Genomic DNA, 21,421 nt, shown 5'->3' with positions numbered 1-21,421 from the left:
CACCTGGTGGTTTTCCAGACCCAAAGTGTCCAACCTACTCCAAAGTGATCAGCCCTTGTGCCCTGAGCTTTCTCTACCCCCAGAGTGTCCTCCACACCTCAGCATCTGGATTCACAGAGACACCTCCTGCTCTGTTCCTCTGGGGGAAATTGAACAGGGAGGACCCTGCAGTCCTTTTCACATTCATTTCAGCAAAAATGTCTCTTGGGGTGGAGGATTGGGGGGTGAAAGAAAGAAAGCTGAATGTAGTAATATGAAAAGGCTTCTCCTGCCATGAGATGGGTACGTTTTTCAGACCGGGGACAACACTTTGATTCAATTCCATAGACACATGAGCCGTCCATTTGTCACTTTCTCTCACATTCTTCTTAGCAAACATTTGTGCAGCATCATTGATCTTGGCAAAGAGCATCCCCTCTGAAGTCAGAAATACCTGGGTTGAATTCCAGTTCTGCCACCTAATGACTTAGATAAAGCGTCGCCTCCCTTAGCCTCAGTTTCCTGCCTTGCGGGCTGTTGTGGCGGATGGAGAGTTCATGGGCGAGGTGGGCTCTCAGGATGTGAGTTCTTCCCCTTGTTCCCCAAATACTTACTGTGTGTCCTTCCTCCTGTGTTACGGGTAGGGAATAGGAACGGGATCCTCTCAAATTGCTCTCGGGCAGAGGAGAGGCAGAAGGACATGCGGCTGTGGTTCCAGGTAGCGTGGCGGCCACAGCACCGAAGGGGAAGGGAGGGGATGCTGGGAACAGGAAGACTTCACAGAGGAAAGGAAGTGTGAACTGGACTGGAAAGATAAAGAGAATCAGAGCAGGGCCTCTTGAGACTGACCATCCACGAGCCAAGCTCACAAGAAACTTCATCAGCTCTTCTCAGTTGAGCTAGACAGAGGCTCTGAAGAGAGGTCTCAGCCTGGGGTGCATGAAACCTTTAGCCACAAGGCCCCAGCCTCATCCCTGCCCTGAATCACCAGGGCTACCCCACCTCCCTGTGGGGCTCACTACCCCATCAGGCTGCCGATGTCTCTGCAGGACCCAAGGCTGGGGACCTGATGACTCATCACACCACTCTCAGCTCTTCCCACCACGGAGCACAGGGTCGCCTAAGTCAAGAGGGCACTAGAGAATGTGGCCTGTGCTTTTCTCAAAAGCTTTCTGCACCCAGGCCCAGGCATTACCCAGGAGAGAGTTGGGAAGATCTAGACTGGCCCTTCCATCCAACCTGAGCAAGTCCAATATCTCCAGAGAAATTCCAGCAAAGGGGAAAAAAAAATATTCCCTTCCCGGCCGGGCACGGTGGCTCACGCCTGTAATCCCAGCACTTTGGGATGCTGAGGTGGGTGGAGAATTTGTGGTCAGGAGTTCGAGACCAGCTTGGCCAATGGTGAGACGCTGTGTAAACTAAAGATAAAAAATTAGCTGGGTGTAGTGGCAGGTGCCTGTAATCCCAGCTGCTTTGGAGGCTGAGGTAGGAAAATCGCTTGAACCAGGGAGGTAGAGGTTGCAGTGAACCGAGATTGCACCACAGCACTCCAGCCTGGGCAACAAAGTGAGACTCCGTCTCAAAAGCAAAACAAAAAAAATTCCCTTCCCTTCAAAACTGATTTCCCGAACACAGCTCCTCTTTGTTCTGAGGCGTAGACAAAAGAAAATTAGACTATGAATCAGGAGACTAAGATCACGGGCCAGGACACCTGCATTCCATTCGCTGATCTGCTGCCGATTGGAACTCCCATCTCGAGCAAGTCATTAACCTCTCCAGAGCTTGCATCCCCATCTACAAAGGCTGTCCTCTCTGCCTCCTGGTGAAGGAGGATTAAGTGATACAGCAGTGCACAGGCCTGACAGCCCTGGAGAGGAGAGTGCTGGATACAGGTCTGGGACAGTTGCTGTGACTGTCTAACAACCATGGCACAACCTCCAAGTGACTCACCTGGCCCGTTTGCTCCCCACTCTTCCCATCCAAGGATGTAGGAGCTGCACCTCTCTAATGTTCCTCTCCTACCATGCCCCAGTAGGAGGCTGAGTGACCTGGGACAGTGCACTGTCTGTCCTGCATTGTAAGAAGGTGATGTCTGCAGGAAGAGAAGACATGAAAAGGGTGCTTGGTCAGGGGCACAAGGAACCTGCCTGCTTGGGCTCCTCTGCCCTCCACTGACCCCAACTATCAGCAGGTGGCCTGGAAGCAGAGTTGGGCCGTGCCTGGCTAGGAACTGAGGCTGCAGACTGACTCACCCATGAGTGTCTTTCCACCAGCAGACCCTGTCATGGTGGCCTGTGGCTTCTGTCCACACTTTGACCAGAAGACCACAGTTAGGCAGTTCTAAAACTCTGGGGAAAACAGATGGACCCATCTCTTCATCCTCAGTGGATGGCAGAGGTAGGGGGGGTGGGGGCGGGTGTCTGATTCTGCCCATCCCGCCTCCCTCAGGTGCCACCAGTCACCAAGACTCCCTGGGCACCCCCCCTCCCCCCCAACCCCGGCCAGGGACTTGAATATGGCAAGTAGATTGCATGTCAATTTCCACTACACACTTTATCCCAAGTGATTTTATGTTCCTCTGACCAATGTCTACAATCAAATTGGGAGAGGGAGGCAGAATTCAAAGAATAACTTGAGTCTCTCAGGGAGCTAGTCCTGGGAACACAGGGCAAGTATCTCTTTAAAAATACTCCCTGCACAGCAGGTCACACTGGCCTGCAGCCACAACCCCGAGGCTGTGATCTCACTAAGCTCCAAGAAGCCAAACAGGGTCAGGCTTGGCTGGTCCCAGAGCTGGGAGACCTCCCAAGCAAAACACAGGTGTTGCTGGTGATTCAGCCGGCCAGCCCCTCCCTCGAGGGAGTCTAGTTCTGCTCAGGTATTGGAATTACAGCTGGGATGATTCAGGGAGCTCGTATCAGTACCTGGGCAGAGGAAGGGGGTGTGGTGCTTCCAGCAGGTGCTGAATGCTCTTTCTGGCTTCCATGTGTGACAAGTGTTGACACTTCTGAAGAATCAGGGTGGATGTGCTTCCTCCCTCCCTGTCCCCTGCCCATTTCCTAAGGCTGGTTGTTGTCAGCCATTGACCTAAATTCCTCAGGCTGTCTCAACCAGATAAGGGATGGAGGAGGAAAAGGCACCTCCAGAGGGGCTTCGGGCCCAGGAACCGATTAGTCCCCACTCCAAACAGCTGTGGTCTGGGAGCTGCCACCAGGCTCCGGCCTCAGCCCCTAAGATGGTCCCTTCTGGTTTGGGAGCGAGTAAGGATGAAAGGGGTCCATGAAATGAGGGCCGAGGGCCGTCATTAGCCTGTTTTATGAGCACACAGATATTCATTACACCCCAACCCCATCATTAGAGGCTCCAGCAAGAGCTCAGGGCCCGTCTTTATTGCAGTAGAAACTGACAGAGTTTCTCCCCCAAAGGGGGCTCTGCTTCTGCTTCCGGGCAGGAAGTCCCGCCCAGGAGGTCAGCAGCCTCCACTCTTAGGCAGGCCTGACTCTCAGTGCCCCTGCTCACTCCCCAGCTCCAGGAGCTGGCAGCCCAAGGGAAGGTCAGGTAGCTCAAGGAAGCGCTGACAAGGGTCTGGGGTTTCTTGGGCACTGGAGTCTGGCATAGGAGAGTGTGGGCTCCCCAGCACACAGGCCTTCACCCCCTGTCCCAACCAAGCACCAATAGCTGGCAGAGACCCTATGCAGCCTCCTTCAGGAAGCCTACCCTGCTCCCCCAAGGCTCTCGGCACCTCCTCTTCCTGTGTTCCTGATAGCTGTAATGATCTCTTGACTCTTGTGTCCTGGCACACTGCAAGCCACCCCACACAGGGGCACAGCACTTGGCACCTAGCAGGAGCTCCACAGAGATGGGCTGAGTAGACATCAGCCAGGTCCAGGGTAGGATTATAAATTGAGGTGGGATTGGGGCTCTCCCAGCCCCAATCCCTCTCCCTCTGCTTTTCCAGAAGGTGATGGTCAGCTGTCCTGGCTGCTTTCTGAAGGCCATAGTCAGCAAGTGACTGAAAAATAAATCATCTCCTGCTGTCTAGGCAGCGCCCCCTTACCTCTTAAATTGAATCCCTTAAAATGATTCCCACTGAGCAGCTCGACAGGTCTCCCTTATCATCAGCCCCCTTTCTGTCCCCAGAGGGACCACATCACAATAGGGAATGCCCAGTGACAAAGTCCAGCAGGGGCAAGCCCACACTTCCAGGGCCAGTCCCAAGAGCTTCTCATGCTTGAGGACCACAGGCCGACGGGGGCAGAGGAGGGGCGGGGGCTCACCCCCTTTCCCATTAGGGCTGGCAGCACCACTGGTGATAGATTGGAGCCCACCCCGCTGGTGCAGGCCATCGAGGCTGAATGGAGCGTAGCCAAACCCCACAGCGAGGACCAGGGGCTCAAGAGCTGGCAGATTAATCAGCTGCCGTTTGCATTCATTAAAGGCCCCTTGCTTGTGTGCACGGCAGACTCAAGATGCCAGGGCAATTAACTGCTCACAGCAAAAAGTTCTGGGGAGAAGTTTCTCTCGGCTCTCTGCAGCACAGCCTAGGGAGGAGCCTGGTGTTCTAGAATCCCAGACTTCTCGGAGGAAGGCTCTCTGAAGGTCTGGCTTCGAGGGTGAGGCCCTGCCCTGGACCAGAGCATGGTGGACTTTGATTGGAAGAAGGCAGGGGAGTCCCAGATTGGGCGGCCTGGGGAGTCAGCAGCTGTCCCTTGATCCTCTTTAGGCCCTTCCCTCTGCTGTGACCCTGTCCCGTTTCCTCCCATCTCCTCGTGCGCCTGGGCGCTATCACGAGGAACAGCTGGGCCCTTGTCATGGTTGTGCAAAGACTCATTTCGACACACTCGGAGACGGACCATGTTCCCCGTGGGGCCTGGAAGCCAAGAACTCTGGGCTGCCCCCAGCCCCACTCTCCTGCCTGCCAGGGGGGGCACAGTGGCACTGGCTTCCTGGACAGTCAGGGTTCCTCCTCTGCACGCAAACCTTCCTGCCACCTTCCTCTACCTGGGGCTCTGTCAGTCCTCAAAGCATTCCCGGGACATGGGGCCAACTGCAAGCTCCAGGTGGAGTTCACAGAGCACAGGCTCAGGTGTTTTTTCACTGTGATTGCCAAACTTCCTGGATTGGCATTTGCCTGCCGGGCACTGTAAAAAGTGCCACAACAGAATGAGAACAAGCCCCGGGCCTGGTGGGCAGTGGCAGGGCCCTGGACCCCAGCAGGCCCTGGTGGGTCACATTCACTGTTGTGTCGGCTCTGAAATGAATCTGGGTTGACACAGGCAGGCAGGGACACGAAGGCCCACCACACAGGCCTTGGCATGACCAAGGCACGTGAGAACGGCAGCTCGGCAGAGATGGCAGCTGACTTGGGCGCCTCAGAGCAGTGAGACCCGAGGAAGTCACCTGACTGCTGGCCTCCTGCTGGAGCCAGGGCCCTAGAGTTGATTCTGACCTGCAAACTGGGGCTACCCCATGCCCTCCTCTGATCTATAGACAGCATGGAAGAACCACTGTTCTCTAGCATCTTCCATCCCATCCATCTCTTCCTGGGTCCCTGAGGTCCCTGAGTGCCTGGGAGACAAACACCCCTCCCTCCTCACATAGGGTAGCTGAGGGTCTCACGATTTGTGGAGAGGAGCTAACAAACACCCACTGCGTGCTCAGCCCTTGCCCTTCTCCCCCAGAACTCCAAGGGTCAGAACAGCACACCCAGAGTCGCTCACCTGGGGCCACTTTCTGTGGCTCTAAGCAGGGACAAAGGGAAGGGGCTATGCCTCCTGCCTCTCAGGTCTGGCCCAGACCCTCCGAACACCCAGGAGCCCAACCTGTCTGAAGGGTTTGACTCGAGAGCTGGGGGCACAGGGCATAGGGGAAAGGTGAGCTCCTGGGAGCTCCTGAAGGAACACGAAAGGAGGCACCATAGGAATGGGGGCTCAGATGGTTCCCACCACAGCCGCCACCGCAGGTCCAATGAAGAGTTCCCTTCCCTGGCCCGAGACCCCAGGGGAATCAGGCAGGACGTTTCCACCAGCAGGACCCTGCTGTGATGGTGCTGCAAGGCTTCACAGACGTTAGTGCACGTGGAAATCACCTTGGGTTCCTGTGAAAAGGAAGCGCCTGGCTCACTTGGTCTAGGGTTCAGCCCGAGAGGGAGTCTGCGTTTCTGACCAGCTCCCAGGGCATGCTGCTGCTGTTCTGAGGGGCTGGGGGACTGGGGCCAAGTGCATCATCAGTCCCTGGGAAAAGAGCAAGTTGTGATTTGAATAAGACTTAGACTGTTTCTGCTTCTTGTCACACTTTCTAATGAGCACAGGGTTTCTTAGAGCTTCCAAATCTTGCCAGCATCTTTTCTTGCTAGAAATTCCCAACCTTTCTTCCAGAGCCTCTCTCTGTCTTTTTCCTTCCAGCCATCCCTCCCTCCTTCCTTCCTTTCTGTTCACAAGGCAGCCCCAGGCCTGGGTCCATTGGTAGGGAGGGAGAGACGAGGCTCCAAAGGGTAGATTATGCTTTCTCTTCCCACCAGAGCCAAGTATGGAAACCTAAAATAGGGCAAAGGAGGGAGACAAAGCAGAGAACAGAACGAGGAATCTGACTCCCACCTGCTGCTACCAGCTTTCCCCAGAGAGCCACAGTCGAGGCTCATGGCTGTTAGGCACCCCCTCCCCCTCCATTCCCCCAGCCCAGCCTTTGTGGCCTGGGTTCCCAAGGACATCTCCTCTCATAGGTGGCATGTGGGGAGGGCAGAGTAAGCCAAGACAGTAGCCATCTTCCGGTTGGCAGTAGAGGAACAGGATGAGTCAGGGTTGGGGGCTGAGGGGCTCTTCTCAGCCACATAGAGGGGAGACCGGAGAGCCGCTAAGGCTGGAGCTGGGGGAGACTGCTGAGCCACTCTGCAGAGCTTGCGGGGGGCATCACTCAGCAGTCACAGCCACCGGGGATCCCAGGGCAGGGGGTTCCAGCTCACTCCTTAACCCTGGGGTTACCACTGCCCAGGCCAGGTGGAGGCTAGTGGTCTGCTGGGCCCCCTCCGTCCCGCCCGAGTTAGGGAGCAAAGGTCTTGTCGAGTCACCTCCTCCCAGCGTGTTGGTGCCCCCGACTTCCTCTTCCTCTCCCTCTTGGAGATGCGGCCACCCAAGCCGGAAAGACTGGGTGCTGGATGAGAGCTGGGGAGTGATGAGCGGGGTGCTGGATGGGAGCTGGGGAGTGATGAGTGGGGCTGAGGAGTTAGCCCTACAGCTCTCTCCTCTCCAGCTGGGCCGCGGTGTCCCAAGCCCGGTTTGTCTGAGGGATTAACCTGAGGGTGCCCCCTGGCCCGCCCCGCCTCCTGGTTGGCTGCCTCCTCTCCCACCTCTGCTCAGATGCAGCCCGGCCCCATTGGCTCTCAGCCCCTGGGTGGGTAACAGACCAGCTTAGGTCTCACTCACAGACCTCAGTGCTAATCAGTCATCTGCTTGTTCTGGCCTCCTGCCAGGGGCCTAGAAATTCCCACACCCACTTTTCCAAATTGCATGGCCCCAGCTTCAGCCTGGCCACCCACCCTTTCCCAAATGCCCCCTTCTCCTGGTCCTCCCCACCATGCCCAGCCCCAGGCATACCCGGTGAAAGGCAGTCTAGGAGAGGGGTGCTTGAGTGCATGTGAGGGTGTGTGAGCCTGTGTGTGTCTGCGTGTGCACGTGGTTGTGAGCATGTATGTGAGCCTGTGCCTGTGTGTGTACACATGTGGCAGCATGTGTGTTTGTGAGAGCATGTGTGAGCATGTATGTGTGGGTGTGTGAGTATGCGAGCGTGTTGTGTGTGAACGTGTGTATATGTGAGTGTGTGGATGTGAGCATGTGCCTTTTGAGTATACCACATGTGTGCAAGTGTGTACTTTGGTGTGACTTGTGCTCTCCCATCTCTGGCCCTCTCAGACCCAGCCTGAGGGTTCCCCTAGGCCCCCTCAGCCTCATTCTGGTCCCAGCTCCAGCTTCTCCCTTCTCACACCCTGCCACTCCCGTTCCCACCAGTTCTGGAAAATTCTTCCCACTGCTGTGCTTCCCTTGCTCCCGTCACTGAGCAGTTTCTGGCCAAGTTTCCACTTGACGGCAGAGCCAGCAGCATCCTACTTGCTCTCCAACCTGGGATCCTTGTCTGACCCCTGAGGCCGGACCCCCTCCTGAGCCCCCTCCTCCTAGACAACACCTCTCCTTCTCCTGAGCCTCTTCCCAGCCCTCCTGTGTCTTTCTGGCTGTGGGATCGTGTGTCCCCAAGGGATGGGGGGAAAGAGGAAGGGGTGAGGAGCAAGAGAAGGAAGGAGGCCGGGCTCAGATGGTGTCATTAAGAGATATTAATGCCCCTCATCAAGGGTTATTAATAAACATGATGTGCCACTCGCTCTGCGCACCCTGGCTGAGCGCAGACCCAGCGGGCAGGCCCAACATTCACAGCTGAGTAACCTCCAAGCCCACGGCACAGCCATCAGCCTCAGGAGGCTGGCCCTGCTGGGAGACTTCGAAAATGGGCTCCCAGGGCTCCACCGGTGGGTGGAGGAAGCAGCCCCCTCCTCACCCCCACACCGTCTACTCCCCAGCAGCCCCTCATGCTCATCCCCAAACCATCTACTCCCCGGCAGCCCCATCCTCACCCCTACACCATCTACTCCCCAGCAGCCGCCGAGCCTTTCCCTCCAGAGTCCAGCCAGGAGCTGATCCCAGTAATGACCCTTCCACTTGGGTGGCGCTGCGGGACTTTAGAGTATTCCATTTCCTAATTGCATCTTCACAACAGCTCCGTGAAGAAACCAGGACAGGTATCGTTATCATGACCACTTTATAGGTATGGAAACTGAGACGCTGTGAAATTAAATGTCTTGCTCAAAGTCATGTAGCTAATTGGTAATGACATTGGACTGTAGCCCAGCCGCCCTGTAGGAGAATGGCTGTGTTAGACGCTGAGTTGCTCATTGACTGAGGCTGCTTTGACTGGATGGCTCCATTTCCCTTGTTCTTCTGGCTGCCAGAAATCAGACCACAAAGCAAGGCAGCAAACCTTTGCTCTCCAAGGCAGGGGTAGAAGGAGAGCTCCTGTACCTTAGCCGGTAATTTTCTGTAGGGCGGGGATCTGAGTGAGTGAAGTCAGGTAAAGACCCTGGTGACATGCCCACACGGCACGGGCACTCCAAGAGAGGTGGTTCCCCTTTCTCTGCCTGACGACCATGACATAAACGTGCAATTATTGGCTCCTAAGGAGATTGGGGCAGGTGGAAAGCTAAATGGTCCATTCTTTTTATTTGCCTTTTTTTTTTTTTTTTTTTTTTCTTTTTTTTTGAGATGGAGTCTCGCTCTATCGTCCAGGCTGGAGTGCAGTGGCGCAGTCTGGCCTCACTGGAACCTCTGCCTTCCGGATTCAAGTGATTCGCCTGCCTCAACCTCCTACCTCCTGAGTAGCTGGGACTACAGGCACCTGCCACCACCACGCCTGACTAATTTTTGTATTTTTAATAGAAACGGAGTTTTGCCAAGTTGGCCAAGCTGGTCTCGAACTCCTGAACTTAGATCATCTGCCCATCTTGGCCTCCCAAAGTGCTGAAATTACAGGCATGAGCCATCGTGCCCAGCCTTTGTTTGCTTTCCAGCTTTGCAGTTTCATGCCGTGGTTGGGTACAAAATTGGCACCCACAGTGACAACCACAATGGTATTTAAAATTACATAAAGTGTTTGCCATGAATTATGTTTAGGAAGACAAGAACTAGTGTTCTAATAAGATGGCGATCCAAAATAGGTAAGAGAAAAGGAGTCCGGGAGCTAAAAGTATAAGATTCGAGATATCAGAGAAATGTTTTTATAAGAAATACCCAATTTCCTACATGAGTTCAGATAAATGAGGCATCCCGGCAACCTGAGGTTATATCAAAAGCTACTTTTGTTCTGAGTGTCTAGAAAGGGCAGTCTTTAGTTTAAAGTGACACCAGTGCATAGTAATCATATTTAGCAATAAACTCCTGATATTTGCTTTCAACTTCATATTTCCTGCCTACTTTTTCAATATTCAAGACAGAGTCTCACTCTGTCACCCAGGCTGGAATGCAGTGGTGCAACCTAATAGCTCACTACAGCCTCGAACTCCCAGCTCAAGCGATCCTCGCACTTCTACCTCCCGAGTAGTCAGGACTACAGGAATATACCACCTAGTCTGGTTCATTTTTTAATATTTTGTAGAAATAGGGTCCCACTATGCTGCCCAGGCTGGTCTGGAACTCCTGGCCCCAAGCAATCCTTCTGCCTCAGCCTCCCAAACTGCTGGGATTACGGGCATGAGCCACTGCACCCCCAGTCTTATCTGCTTCTAGGAACAGGCTTAATAAGACCGTATGTTGTGTTCTTCACTTCTTACCTTCTTCTTAACCCCACCCCTGAGCCCCATACAGAGAATGAATGACCCATGACCGGCAAGGGTCAAAAGGAGGTAGTTCCACAATTTCCCGTGACGCAGCCTGCTCTCTGAGTGTCAGGGACTGAAAGTAACTTGGGCAAGTTTCCCCAAGCAGGAGGTCCCCAAGGGCAGACAGAGGGGAGTCCCAGCCAATACAGGACCCAAAGGGACCAGGGGTTCAAAGCTGGCATCTGTATGACAAGAAGCTTTGGAACCAAAATGCAAAGAAAGGAAGGATATTCTCAGGGCAGTTGTCTGTGTGCTAGGATCCAGGGAATGCTTTTTCTTTCTAGTGCTTTTCTGTCTTACAATTTTTCTACAAGGAGCATGTAGTCCTTTTATGACCTAAAACAAAAGTTACTGTTTGTAAAAGGGAAGTGTTTGGGCTTAGGGGCCCCAGACATACCTGCTCTGAGTGAGGACACCGGTGCCCAAATTCAGCACCCTTCTGCTCTGGCCTGCCACGTGGGCCATGTCCCCTAGCCGGGACCCACCCACATCCTTTCTTCACAAGGAAGGCAGCTCAGCCAGCCAGCTCTGGTGGCCCTCCTGGGACACAGTTGCTGATCATTTGGAAAAGAGAAAAAGCTTCGCCTGGGATCTGTGGAGACAGGGTTTAGGTTGCCGAGAGCTTTGATTCTCAGAAATCAGAGGCACTGCCTGCCATTCCAATCTTAGCCCCAGCCCTCATTTCCAGCCTTATCTTGAGATTCTTGCGGACACACATGCTGATTCTGGCTTCAACAGACAGCCAAGTCATTTGAAATCTTCTCCTATCTCATGCACACATTTATACATTACTTAGGCAGCTTTCTCAACCTAGGCTGCCCTTCCCCTCCTTTATCTTGTCTATTGGAGAACTGAAAAACTCCTCTACATCCTTCAAGGTCCCAAATCTAGCCTCCTTTCGATAACTTCCTCTGATGGCTACCCCCAAGCCGTTATCTCTTCCTTCATTTGTGCTCCCCCAGGCCTCAATTATTTAGGCCTGTAATCGTTATTTGTGATTTTTCTGTTCTATTAGATCAGAGGCTCCTTGATACCATGCCCTGTGTCTTAATTATGTTTCCGTCTCCAACACAGGGGCTCTCATCCATTCATCTGTCTACCCATATCCCCAGCTACCATTCATCAGGGCCAGCTTTGTGCTAGATACTATTACACACACACAGCTGCAAGACGGTGTGACATTTTTGGCAACCGCGTGTCCTAGAACAAAGGGCCTGGAGAGCCTGTACTTTTCAAGCCTCAGACGATCTGGGCCTTGGAAAATCTCGCCTCTTAACCCAGTGTCATGGAGGATGGTGACACTCTGGGTGAAGCTCCTCCCATCCTGGATAAACTCCTTTCTCCAAGAAGCAAATCATTCTTCCTCAACTGCATATTGACACACGGCTTAGGCAGCTTTCTCAGCTTAAGCTGCCCTTCCCCTCCCTTATCTTGTCCACTGGAGAACTGAAAAGCTCCTACACATCCTTCAAGGCCTCAAAATCTAGCCTCCTTTTGATAACGCCCACCCCACTTTGGCATCTGGAGATCCAGAGAAGTAGCCAATTCCAGATTTGAAGCCAAACTAGGAATCAAAACCCAGGAGTCCCATTGCCAGTCTGTGCCAAGATACCAGGATCTGCCATGCACCCATCGGCATCTTTTAAGATGATATTCACCAAGCTATCGCCACTGCCCATGCAAGTGCCAGGGAAAGGCCCATCAGGTCTTTGATACGGACATTTCTGGAGGGAAACTGGGCACAAAATAACTGGCCATCCTGCACCCTGGAGTCTAGAAGTACTCAGCTTCCAGAAGAGCTCAGATCTGCGCCTCCTTCTTCCACTTCCCATGAGCTTCATTCCATGCACCTCAGTGGCCATCCCTCCTCTCCCCAGCCCCAGGGCAAAAGAGCAGGCTGTGGGGTTAATTGACTGGAAGCCTCTCCCTGGCAGCAGGCAGCAGTCTCTGAAGCTGGGTCTTCTCCAGGCTGGCGTTAGGCGGCCCCTGGGGACCTCAGAGCCTGGGAGCTGTCAGTGCCTTCCGCTCACTTACCCTTTGTTAATTGCAGAATACACAGATTGCTGGGTAGCACTTTCCAGTCCTGTGCCTTTTCCTGGATCCTTTGCCACTTGGCAGCCTGCAGGCAGCTGTGCAAAACAGCAAGGAGCTTTCTTGTTTGGTGCCAGTGTCGGGGAGCTTGGAATTCTGTTTCCCTTTTCCCTTTTTTTCTCATTTCTTCCTCCCCACCCCGAAGTGCTCTGTTTTGCTAATTTCTCCCTCTACTCTCCCTTATCTCCATGACACCTTTCTACGCCTCATCTTTCAAGTTAGGGACTCTTCTGATGGGTGTCCCCCCATCCCCACCCTCCCCAATCCCCCCATCACCACCTTCACCTTTCACCCAGAGATCAAAAAGCGAAACTTCCCACTCTGATGGGAGTTTGCACCCAGGCAGGAGAAGATCGAATCTTCCTGTGCAAATGGGAAGATGTGGGTAAAGAGATTAAATCATCTCCCTCGCTGGAGGATATGTGGGACTGACCCTTTGCTCTGGGGGACCTCTAGCCTGAGTCTCTGGGGCCTTCACAAACACCCAGGTGAGTGGGCTGTTGCCTACAGGTAACTGAAGGGTAATAAGGAAACTGGGCTAGCATCCCTGCTGGGACCAGCAGTGAGCCAGACCCCTTCCCCACATGCCAGCCTTCACACACCAAATCCAGCCAAAGAGCCTTTACCTAAGGGGGTCCTCAGGTGAGGGAGGGGTGTCGCTGGACCCTCGAGTCTATGAAAGGCTGCAGAAAATGCAGCTCTCTGTCCCTATGGGGACACACAAAGGATAGCGTTGTTAAGTAGGGATGACTGAAGTTGCAAGGGCTGGGCACTGGGCCAGGGCACCCATGGACATTGACTATGCCCACTATGTGCAGAGCGTCTCGTGGTCACAAAGACAGGTAGAGTATAGTCCCTGGCCTTGAGGGAGCTGAAGCTTCTGTGGTTTCTCTCCAGTCCAATGGGGCTAAAGATATCTGCCCTTCCCCTGCATGGGATGTTTCTAGATCAATCAGTTGGATGGTTGCCTGGAGAATAAGCGCTGAAAACCTGTTAAAAATACAAGGTACTAGTGGTGGGGATAGACCCCTGGCTTCCAGAAGCACGCTCTTTACCTGACCCGGACAGGACAAGTCTGGGAAGATAAACTGCATCATCCCGGACTGAGAATGGGGTTGCCATTACTCTTAGTCAAGCCACAACGTTCCCTGAGTATCTCACCTGCCAGTTGCAGGCTAGCTTGCCAGAGAAGCAGTCAGCTCTGAGGTGGGAGAGAACTGAAAAGGAAATGTCATGTTCTAGGAACCCAGAAGCACCTCCAAAGTGTCCACAATGTTGAGCTGCTTCTCTGCAATTAGAATAATTTGCGCCTAGTCCTGTGCCAAGCAGTCATGCACAAACCAGGTACCCTACACTCACACACGTGCACATATACACACGCATATGCACACACATGTGCATATACACACAACTGTGGACAGCTTCTAGGAAAAAGGAGTGACTACTAGTCTTTTTTTCTTTCTTTCTTTTTTTAAAATTTTATTTAAGTTCTGGGGTCCGTGTGCAGGAAGTGCAGGTTTGTTGCATACGTAAATGCGTGCCATGGTGGTTTGCTGTACCTATCAACCCATCACCTAGATATTAAGCCCCACATGCATTAGCTATCTATCCTGATGCTCTCCCTCCCGCTCCCATCCCCGACCCACCCCAGTGCGTGTCTCGTTCCTCTCCCTGTGTCCACGTGTTCTCATTGTCCAAAGTGAGAACATGCGATGACTACTATTCTTCTCAGACCCTGAGCATTTGAGGCTCCTTCTAAGGAACTCACCTCCTCCTCCCTTCCCTCACTAGGGAAGTCATGGGTATCTCAGACTCCCCAACTCCAGAGGATGCTGATGAAGAACAATTGCCTTTCCCGGGCCCTCCAGTCCCAGATGATTAGAAGGGCCCAGAATGTCCTCCAACGCATCCTACAAATACCTCGGTGTTCCTGGCCTGCTCTCCTGAGAAACCCACCCTGGGCTTTTGAGCATTCTGGAGGATTCGAAACTGAACTACATGTCTGTTGTCTGTAATTTCTATAATTACAGTTCACCCTTAAACAATGAGGGGGTATGGGTGCCACCCCCAACAAAGTCAAAAATCTGAGTATAACTTTGGACTCCCCCCAAATTTAACTACTAATAGCCTACTGTTGACTGAAAGCCAATAACGTAAACAATCAATTAACATGTTTTATATGTTGCATGTATTCTACACTGTACTCTTACAATGAAGTAAGCTAGAGAAAAGAAAATGCCATTAAGAAAATCCTAAGGAAGAGAAAATATATTTCCTATTCATGAAATGGAAGTGGATCCTCATGAAGATATTCATCCTCATCGTCTTCACGTTGAGTGGGCTGAGGAGGAGGAAGAAGAGGAGGGGTTGGTCTTGCTGTCTTGGGTAGCAGAGGCAGCAGAGGTGTAGGAGGTGGAAGGGGAAGTGGGAGAGGCAGGCACACTCAGTGTAACTTTTGTTGAAAAAAATCTGTTTACAGGTGGACACAAATCAAACCATGTTGTTCAAGAGTCAACTATATTTTATTTTTTTTAACCTTAGCATTTAAACACGTTCCTTTTGAAAATGTCAGCCCGTCTTAGCTATAGGAAGGGAAAGGAGATGTGGTCTCTGTGCTCAGCCCATCTTAAAGAGGCAAGAGCACATCTGGAGTCCGGGCTGGGAGAGGCAGCAAGGTCTCAGTGAGGACTTCCCCCCACGGTGTGGGGGAGCTCTTAGCAGACCCTGCGGGTTTGGCCATAAACCTCCCCTCACTGGTCAGTCCTAGAGGAGCTAAAATTTCTACCATAGAATCAACACCTGGTGGGGGCCTTCAGAAACTAAATTCTAAAAGGTGAGAAAGCTCAACTTTCAACCTCCTTCCAGGGCTCCTTCCAAAGTCCATCTCTTCTCAGACCAGCAGCCCTGAGCAGTGGTCAAAACTACAGAATTCTCCCTCTTACCTCCCGAAACTTCCTTAAATCTCAACCGTCCCTGGAGAGTTTCAGCTTTCTAGGGTGATCACAGACTAGAAGTGACATTCTAATCCATGCATGTGTCTTGAGACAGGGTCTCACTCTGTCATCCAGGCTGGAGTGCAGCGGCACCGTCATGGCTCAGGATCAGCTCCCTGGGCTCGGATGATCCTCCCAGCTCAGTCCTCTAAGTAGCTGAGACCACAGGCATGGGCCATCATGCCCAGCTAATTTTTGCATTTTTTTGTAGAGAGAGGAGATTTTGCAATGTTGCCTAGGCTGGCCTCAACTCCTTGGCTCAAGTGATCCACCCACCTCAGCCTCCCAAAGTGCTGAGATTACAGGTGTGAGCCGTTGCAGTTGGCCATCAGGTGGGAGGTCCCCATTTTCACCACAGCCCCAGCCCTCCAGAATATCTCTGTATTTTAATAAGGGTCTTTGGAAAATTATGCCTCCCATAGAAATGATGGAATTGTCACGATGTCACAGAGAGAGCACAAGACAGCGCTGAGGTCAAAAGTCATGAGAACTTGAGTCAGCTAATCTCGAAGGACTTGGGGTCTAAGCCCTTTGAATGTTTTGGATTTTCCCTCTCTGGAGCCCAACTTTCTTACTTTTCAGAATTTAGTTTTCTAAGCCCCCTAACAGGTGTTGATTCTACGGTAGAAATTGTAGCCCCTCCAGGATTGACCAATGAAGGAAGGTTTATGGCCAAAGGGAGCTTAGGCGATTCTCAAGACAATCTGGGCAAATCACAGCTGCTGACCCCATGCCATGTGGGGGCCCCTCTGCCATCGAGTCCTCCCCTGTCCTTTCTGCCGGTGAGAACCAGTGCCCATCCATGGGATTAGCTCCAGGGCGGGCCTGAACAGTCCATTTGCCATCAGTGCCTCAGTCAAGCACAGGGTCTGCTGGGTGGCTAGGAAGGGTGGGTGGCTTGCCTGAGCGAACCCAATGTCAGGATTTGCAGAGTCTTTGCCTACGCTGGTCCTGACTGATAAGAAAAGCTCCCTAGGGTGAAAGGGCGGGGATAGAGAGCCTTCCCAATGCATCAGGGCTCCAGACCAGCCTTTCTGCCCACTCCAGCTCCACACAAACCAGCTCTCCAACCTGAGGAGCCCTGGCGCCCACCCTTACCCACTTCCCGGCCTCACTCTGGGTGGGATACAAGCCTAGGGAAAATTGAAAAAAAACAGCCAGCTTAGGTTGTTATTGTTTTGTTTTAACAAGCTGCTGGCTGGACTGACTTGGAAAGGAGTAAGGGAAGGCTGAGGAGCTCAGGGCAGACTGGGCTGGGCGGGGCTTTCCTGAGCTCAGTCCCAGACCTCTCCATCTTGCTAGGGTGGCAGAAGACCTCTGTAGGGACAGTGGCTGCTAGGCATCTGTGAAGGCCTTCCCTCCTCTCCTGGAACAGATGGGTGTCAAGATGGGCTTCCATTCTCAACCCCCTTATCCTTGTCTCGGGCCACAGACCTTGGTCACACCGGGGCATAGATAATGCCAGCCCTGGATAATGCCAGGCCGAAAATGTGGGGAGTCGGGACTGTGCTGAATGGGGAGTGAGGCAGAGCTGGAGTGAACACCACCGTATGGGTGGGACTGACATGGAAAGCTACCCAGATTCTCCTGAGCAGAAAACAACAGGATGAGGGAGAGTGGGAGGAGGTTAAAGGAAAGAGATTGCAGCGAGGCACGGGGCTCACGCCTGTAATCCCAGCACTTTGGGAGACTGAGGCGGGTTCATCACCTGAGGTCAGGAGTTCAAGACCAGTCTGACCAACATGATGAAATCCCATCTCTACTAAAAATACAAAAATTAGCCAGATGTGGTGGTGGGCGCCTATAATACCAGCTACTAAGGAGGCTGAGGTAGGAGAATTGCTTGAACCCGGGAGGTGGAGGTTGCAGTGAGCTGAGATCATGCCACTGTACTCCAGCCTGGGTGACAGAGCAAGAATCCAAAAATGAAAGAGAGAAAGAGAGAGAGAGAGAGAAGGAGGAGAAGAAGGAGGAGGAGGAGGAGGAGGAGGAGGAGGAGGAGGAGGAGGAGGAGAAGGAGGAGGAGGAGAAGGAGGAGGAGGAGGAGAAGGAAGGGAGGGAGGGAGGGAGGGAGGGAGGTAAGGAAGAAGGGAAGGAGGGAGGGAAAGAGGGAGGGAAGGAGAGAGGGAGGGAGGGACAGAGGGAAGGAGGGAGGAATCTATCTATTTCACCTGCCTCAGGTGAAGAAGAAAAAGAGCAAGGGGCTTGTGGGGGAAAGGTCTATCCTTCCACAGTGTCCTGCCCCTTCTTCCATCCAAATGGGACCTAGGTCTATAGGAACCAGCCTTGGGAGAGGGATATCTGACCAAGAGGTCCCAAGTGTGTACAGTAACAGACAAGCTGCAGTCCGAAGGGAAGGAGATCTAGTGGGTTCTGGGCTGGGCGAGTGGGACTTTAGTTCTATAAAAGGTAAACGTCAAGCTAGGGGGTTGGATCTCACCTGCCCCCACGTCAACAGGGCCTCCCGCCTCTCCCCATCCTCCCAGCATCCCATGGGCCCCTCTTCTAGGCTTGGTGAAAAGGTAGCCAGGGCACAGTTAGGTGTTGGCAGACTCAATTAAGAGCCACGCTAATCACCTTCATTAAGGCTATAAAACCCCACACCTAGGGGCCGCAGGGCTCCCTGGCATGGCCTGGGGGCCCTGAGCCATGGCACAGACCCAGGGACCCAGCTCCAGTCTCTTTCATCTGAGCATCTCCCAGTCCTGCACAAACAGTAATTAGCACCCACCCTCAGGGTCACCTCATTATCCCACAAACACTGAGCGGAGGGGAGGAGGGAGGGAAAGAGAGGAGGGAAACTGAGGCTGTCCCAGTGACCAAAGAAACTGCCCCAGGGTTGTGGGCTGAGTTAACTGAAGCTCTGCCACAGCGTCAGGCAGTGTAGCCTCCTCCTGCCTTCCCTTCCCCCACTGGTTGCTCAGAGTCCATTGCCTGATATTCTAAAGGCTCCAAAGGGAGTAGGATCCTCCCTCCAGAGAGGATGGGCTCCTCAGCAAGATCCAGAGAACCATAGATGGAAGCGCCTCCCTTAGATCTGACCAGAACCTGCAGGTGATGTCCAGTGCCCAGTCTCAGGCACCAAGGGGATTGTGTGACAGCACTTTGGGAAGTGTCCTACAGGGTCTCTCTAGAGGGAAAGTGTCCATCTGCCTCCAGGCCACCTCAGCAACACCTACGTCTGTCCTTTCTCCCTGGATCCCCTGAGATACCCACTCCAAAACCCCACTCACTGCCCTGTTTCCCAAAAGCAGCCATACATCCTCCTCCTCTCCCATCCTCCTTCCTCAGAGAGAGAAGGAACCCCGCAGAGCCCACGTGGCCTGAAGTGCACCCCAGGCATAACCCACAGCCCTGTCTGTCTCTTCTTTCAGGGTGCTGACCTGAAGAAAGGGAAGATTCAGGGCCAGGAGTTATCAGGTGAGTAAGACCCTAGGGACACCTTCCCCCACCCAGGGCATTAGTGACAATCAGAGAAACGAAAACCTCATGGCACTGCTCTGTTGTATGCTAGCGCCAGCCTGAGAGTTTTCCTGGATGCCCTGATTTCATTTCCACAACTGCCTTTTATGGTCACTGCCATCAGTGTCCCCATTTTAAAGAAGATAATACTGAGGCACAGACCATCCTGTGCCATGTGCATGGCTAGTAAGGAATGCAGCCAGCGTCACAGTGCAGGGGCCATCTGACTGGAGGCTGCTTGTAATCCCTGTCCACCCCCATCACCCCTCCAGCTCCCCTCTCTCAGGTCCCTGCCCCAGGAGGATGCCGCCAACCTACCTTGAAAGGGATACTCAGGTAGTGAGCCAGCCTCTGGCACAGGACTGGGCACCAGACCTCACCTTCCAGTTCCAAGAAGCAGCTTGGGCTTGGGCACCAAGCAGGCCTGGATTCAGATCCCAGCACCACCACTCACTGTTGGCCTGGCTTCACCTCTCAGAGCCTCCAGGAAATGGGAAAGTGGAGGAGATGTCATAAGTGAAGGCCTGCGGCCCAGGGCCTGGCCCAGAGAAGTGGCCTAGCATGTGTGAACCACTTCCCCTCCTCTCCACACCTCAATCCTCCGCCTTTGGAGGTTCTGAAGAGGGGATTCTCCAGGAAAGCCCTAGTGAGAAGCATTAGTCTCTGTCTCTCTTGACGATAAATTCCCCATTGCACAGAACCAGTGAGTTCTCACTTCAGACTTGTCCGCACAGAACCGAGGTCACCAATTTTGGGCAGTGTGGAGTGTGCCCATCGTGGAGTGCATGCCACAGCCCACATGCCCACCCACCTCACCCACACTGACTTGTCCCATCTGCCCCCCATACCCACACACACGAAGAGACTCCCTGGCACCCACTGTGTTCAGAAGTCTTTCTCAGCACTGTCGGTGTTTAGGAAGAAATGCTGGTCGACCTGCTTTTACACACACACTCACAGGACTGGCTCTTCATGTGTGCACACCCGCCCCGAGTGGAGACCTCCAAACACACACACTCATGGATCTCAGTACACCCAGCTGTGCTCTCATTCTGAGCATGTGCATGCACGCGCGTGCACACACACACACACACACACACACACACACACACACATCTGATCTGTGATCCAAAAATGCAGGGAAAGATGAATAGTCAGGAATTCCCCAGCTGTTGGCATGCTGGAGGCCACCAGTGGCCGGAAGTGCACAGTGAGAGACTCTTCCAGTGGCTCCAAGCAGCAAGTCATGCTTTTGTTTAATGATCAGGAGGGGAAAGAAGAGGAGGTGGTCATAAAGGACCAATACTCCCTCCCACCAACATCCTCATGGCAAATGCTTCTTTCCCACCCACCCAGGAGGACTCTTGGCTCTAGCCTGGCTCTCCTCCTTGGAAAGGAAGCTGGAGAGAGGGAAGGGGAGTGGGAAGGGGTGAAGTACTCTGGGAAAGAGGCCCATCTTGAAAGACCCAGGCCAGGCCAGCAGGACCTTGACTCCTTGCATACACTTAGGGCAAGAATGAAGGATGTCGCCACCCAACGTTTCCCCCATAAAAAAAGCCCAGCCTCCTGCAGGGAGAGGGAAGGAGTGGGAGAGGGGCCTTCTCCCCGGTGCTGCAAGCGCCCAGCTCCTACAGCTCCCATGATCAAACCTTTGAACCCAGTCCCACCCACCCTCATAACCATTTCCAGATCCTCCAGACGCAGCCAAGAAATTGGCTTCTTTGGGGATTGAGTTCATAAGGAAATGCCGAAAAAATAAATAAAAATCCTCTGCCAAACACACTCACAGAGGAAGATGGGCTTCTCTTGCGGCAGGAAGTCCATCAGGATAGACTAAAGCAAAAACAGGACAATGCCAGCACCCACTAGCCCATAAAGGCCTGGGAGCCACGCCAGCACCCAAGGCCTTCAAGCCAGCTCAGGGTGTTTCCTCTCGGACCACCTTCTCCCCACTGTCACCCTCACCAATACATGTACTTCTTCAATGAAGACACTGAAGGTGAGATCCCATCAAATACAAATCCTGACGGTTCGCACAGGTGAGCCTTGATCTGGGACCCCAGGGAGGTCAGTAGGACCGTGGGAAGGCAGAGAGCTCTGCGCTGGGTATTGTGGAATGTGACGCCCACCTCTCTCCTTCTTCTGCCTGTAGCCTACCAGCCTCCCTCCCCACCAGCACACAGCGGCTTCCATCGCTACCAGTTCTTCGTCTACCTTCAGGAAGGAAAAGTCATCTCTCTCCTTCCCAAGGAAAACAAAACTAGAGGTAAGACCTTCTCATCCTCCAACCACCACCAGGGTGAATTCTGGGGTGGAACTGATGCTTCATGCATTTATGGGGAAATTGGGACCTTGACCCCCATTCATGAGCCTTGGGAACCGGGGTCAAAGGCTAGTGTTTCTTGGCAGCCAATTGGAATGAGTGCCCTAAAAATGCTGGCATCAGATATGGTCTCTCTTGAGAAGTAAGTCCCGCAGA

The 21,421-nt window shown here is 53.2% G+C and overlaps 1 protein-coding gene across 4 annotated transcripts in view; it reads left to right on the top strand.

Moving 5' to 3' along the window:
* The window catches only part of PEBP4 (phosphatidylethanolamine binding protein 4), a 288,994-nt gene that overhangs the window by 256,257 nt on the left and 11,316 nt on the right, over window positions 1-21,421 (top strand). For all 4 annotated transcript variants that reach the window (XM_074384057.1, XM_074384056.1, XM_074384058.1 and 1 more), the window contains 2 exons: window positions 18,855-18,900; window positions 21,095-21,208. In XM_074384057.1, the coding sequence (XP_074240158.1) occupies window positions 18,855-18,900; window positions 21,095-21,208 (160 nt within the window). The remainder of the gene's footprint in view (window positions 1-18,854; window positions 18,901-21,094; window positions 21,209-21,421) is intronic.

This window comes from Saimiri boliviensis, chromosome 13 (assembly GCF_048565385.1).
Source record: "Saimiri boliviensis isolate mSaiBol1 chromosome 13, mSaiBol1.pri, whole genome shotgun sequence".
Classification (NCBI taxonomy): domain Eukaryota; kingdom Metazoa; phylum Chordata; class Mammalia; order Primates; family Cebidae; genus Saimiri; species Saimiri boliviensis.
This window is presented reverse-complemented; position numbering and strand designations above follow the sequence as displayed.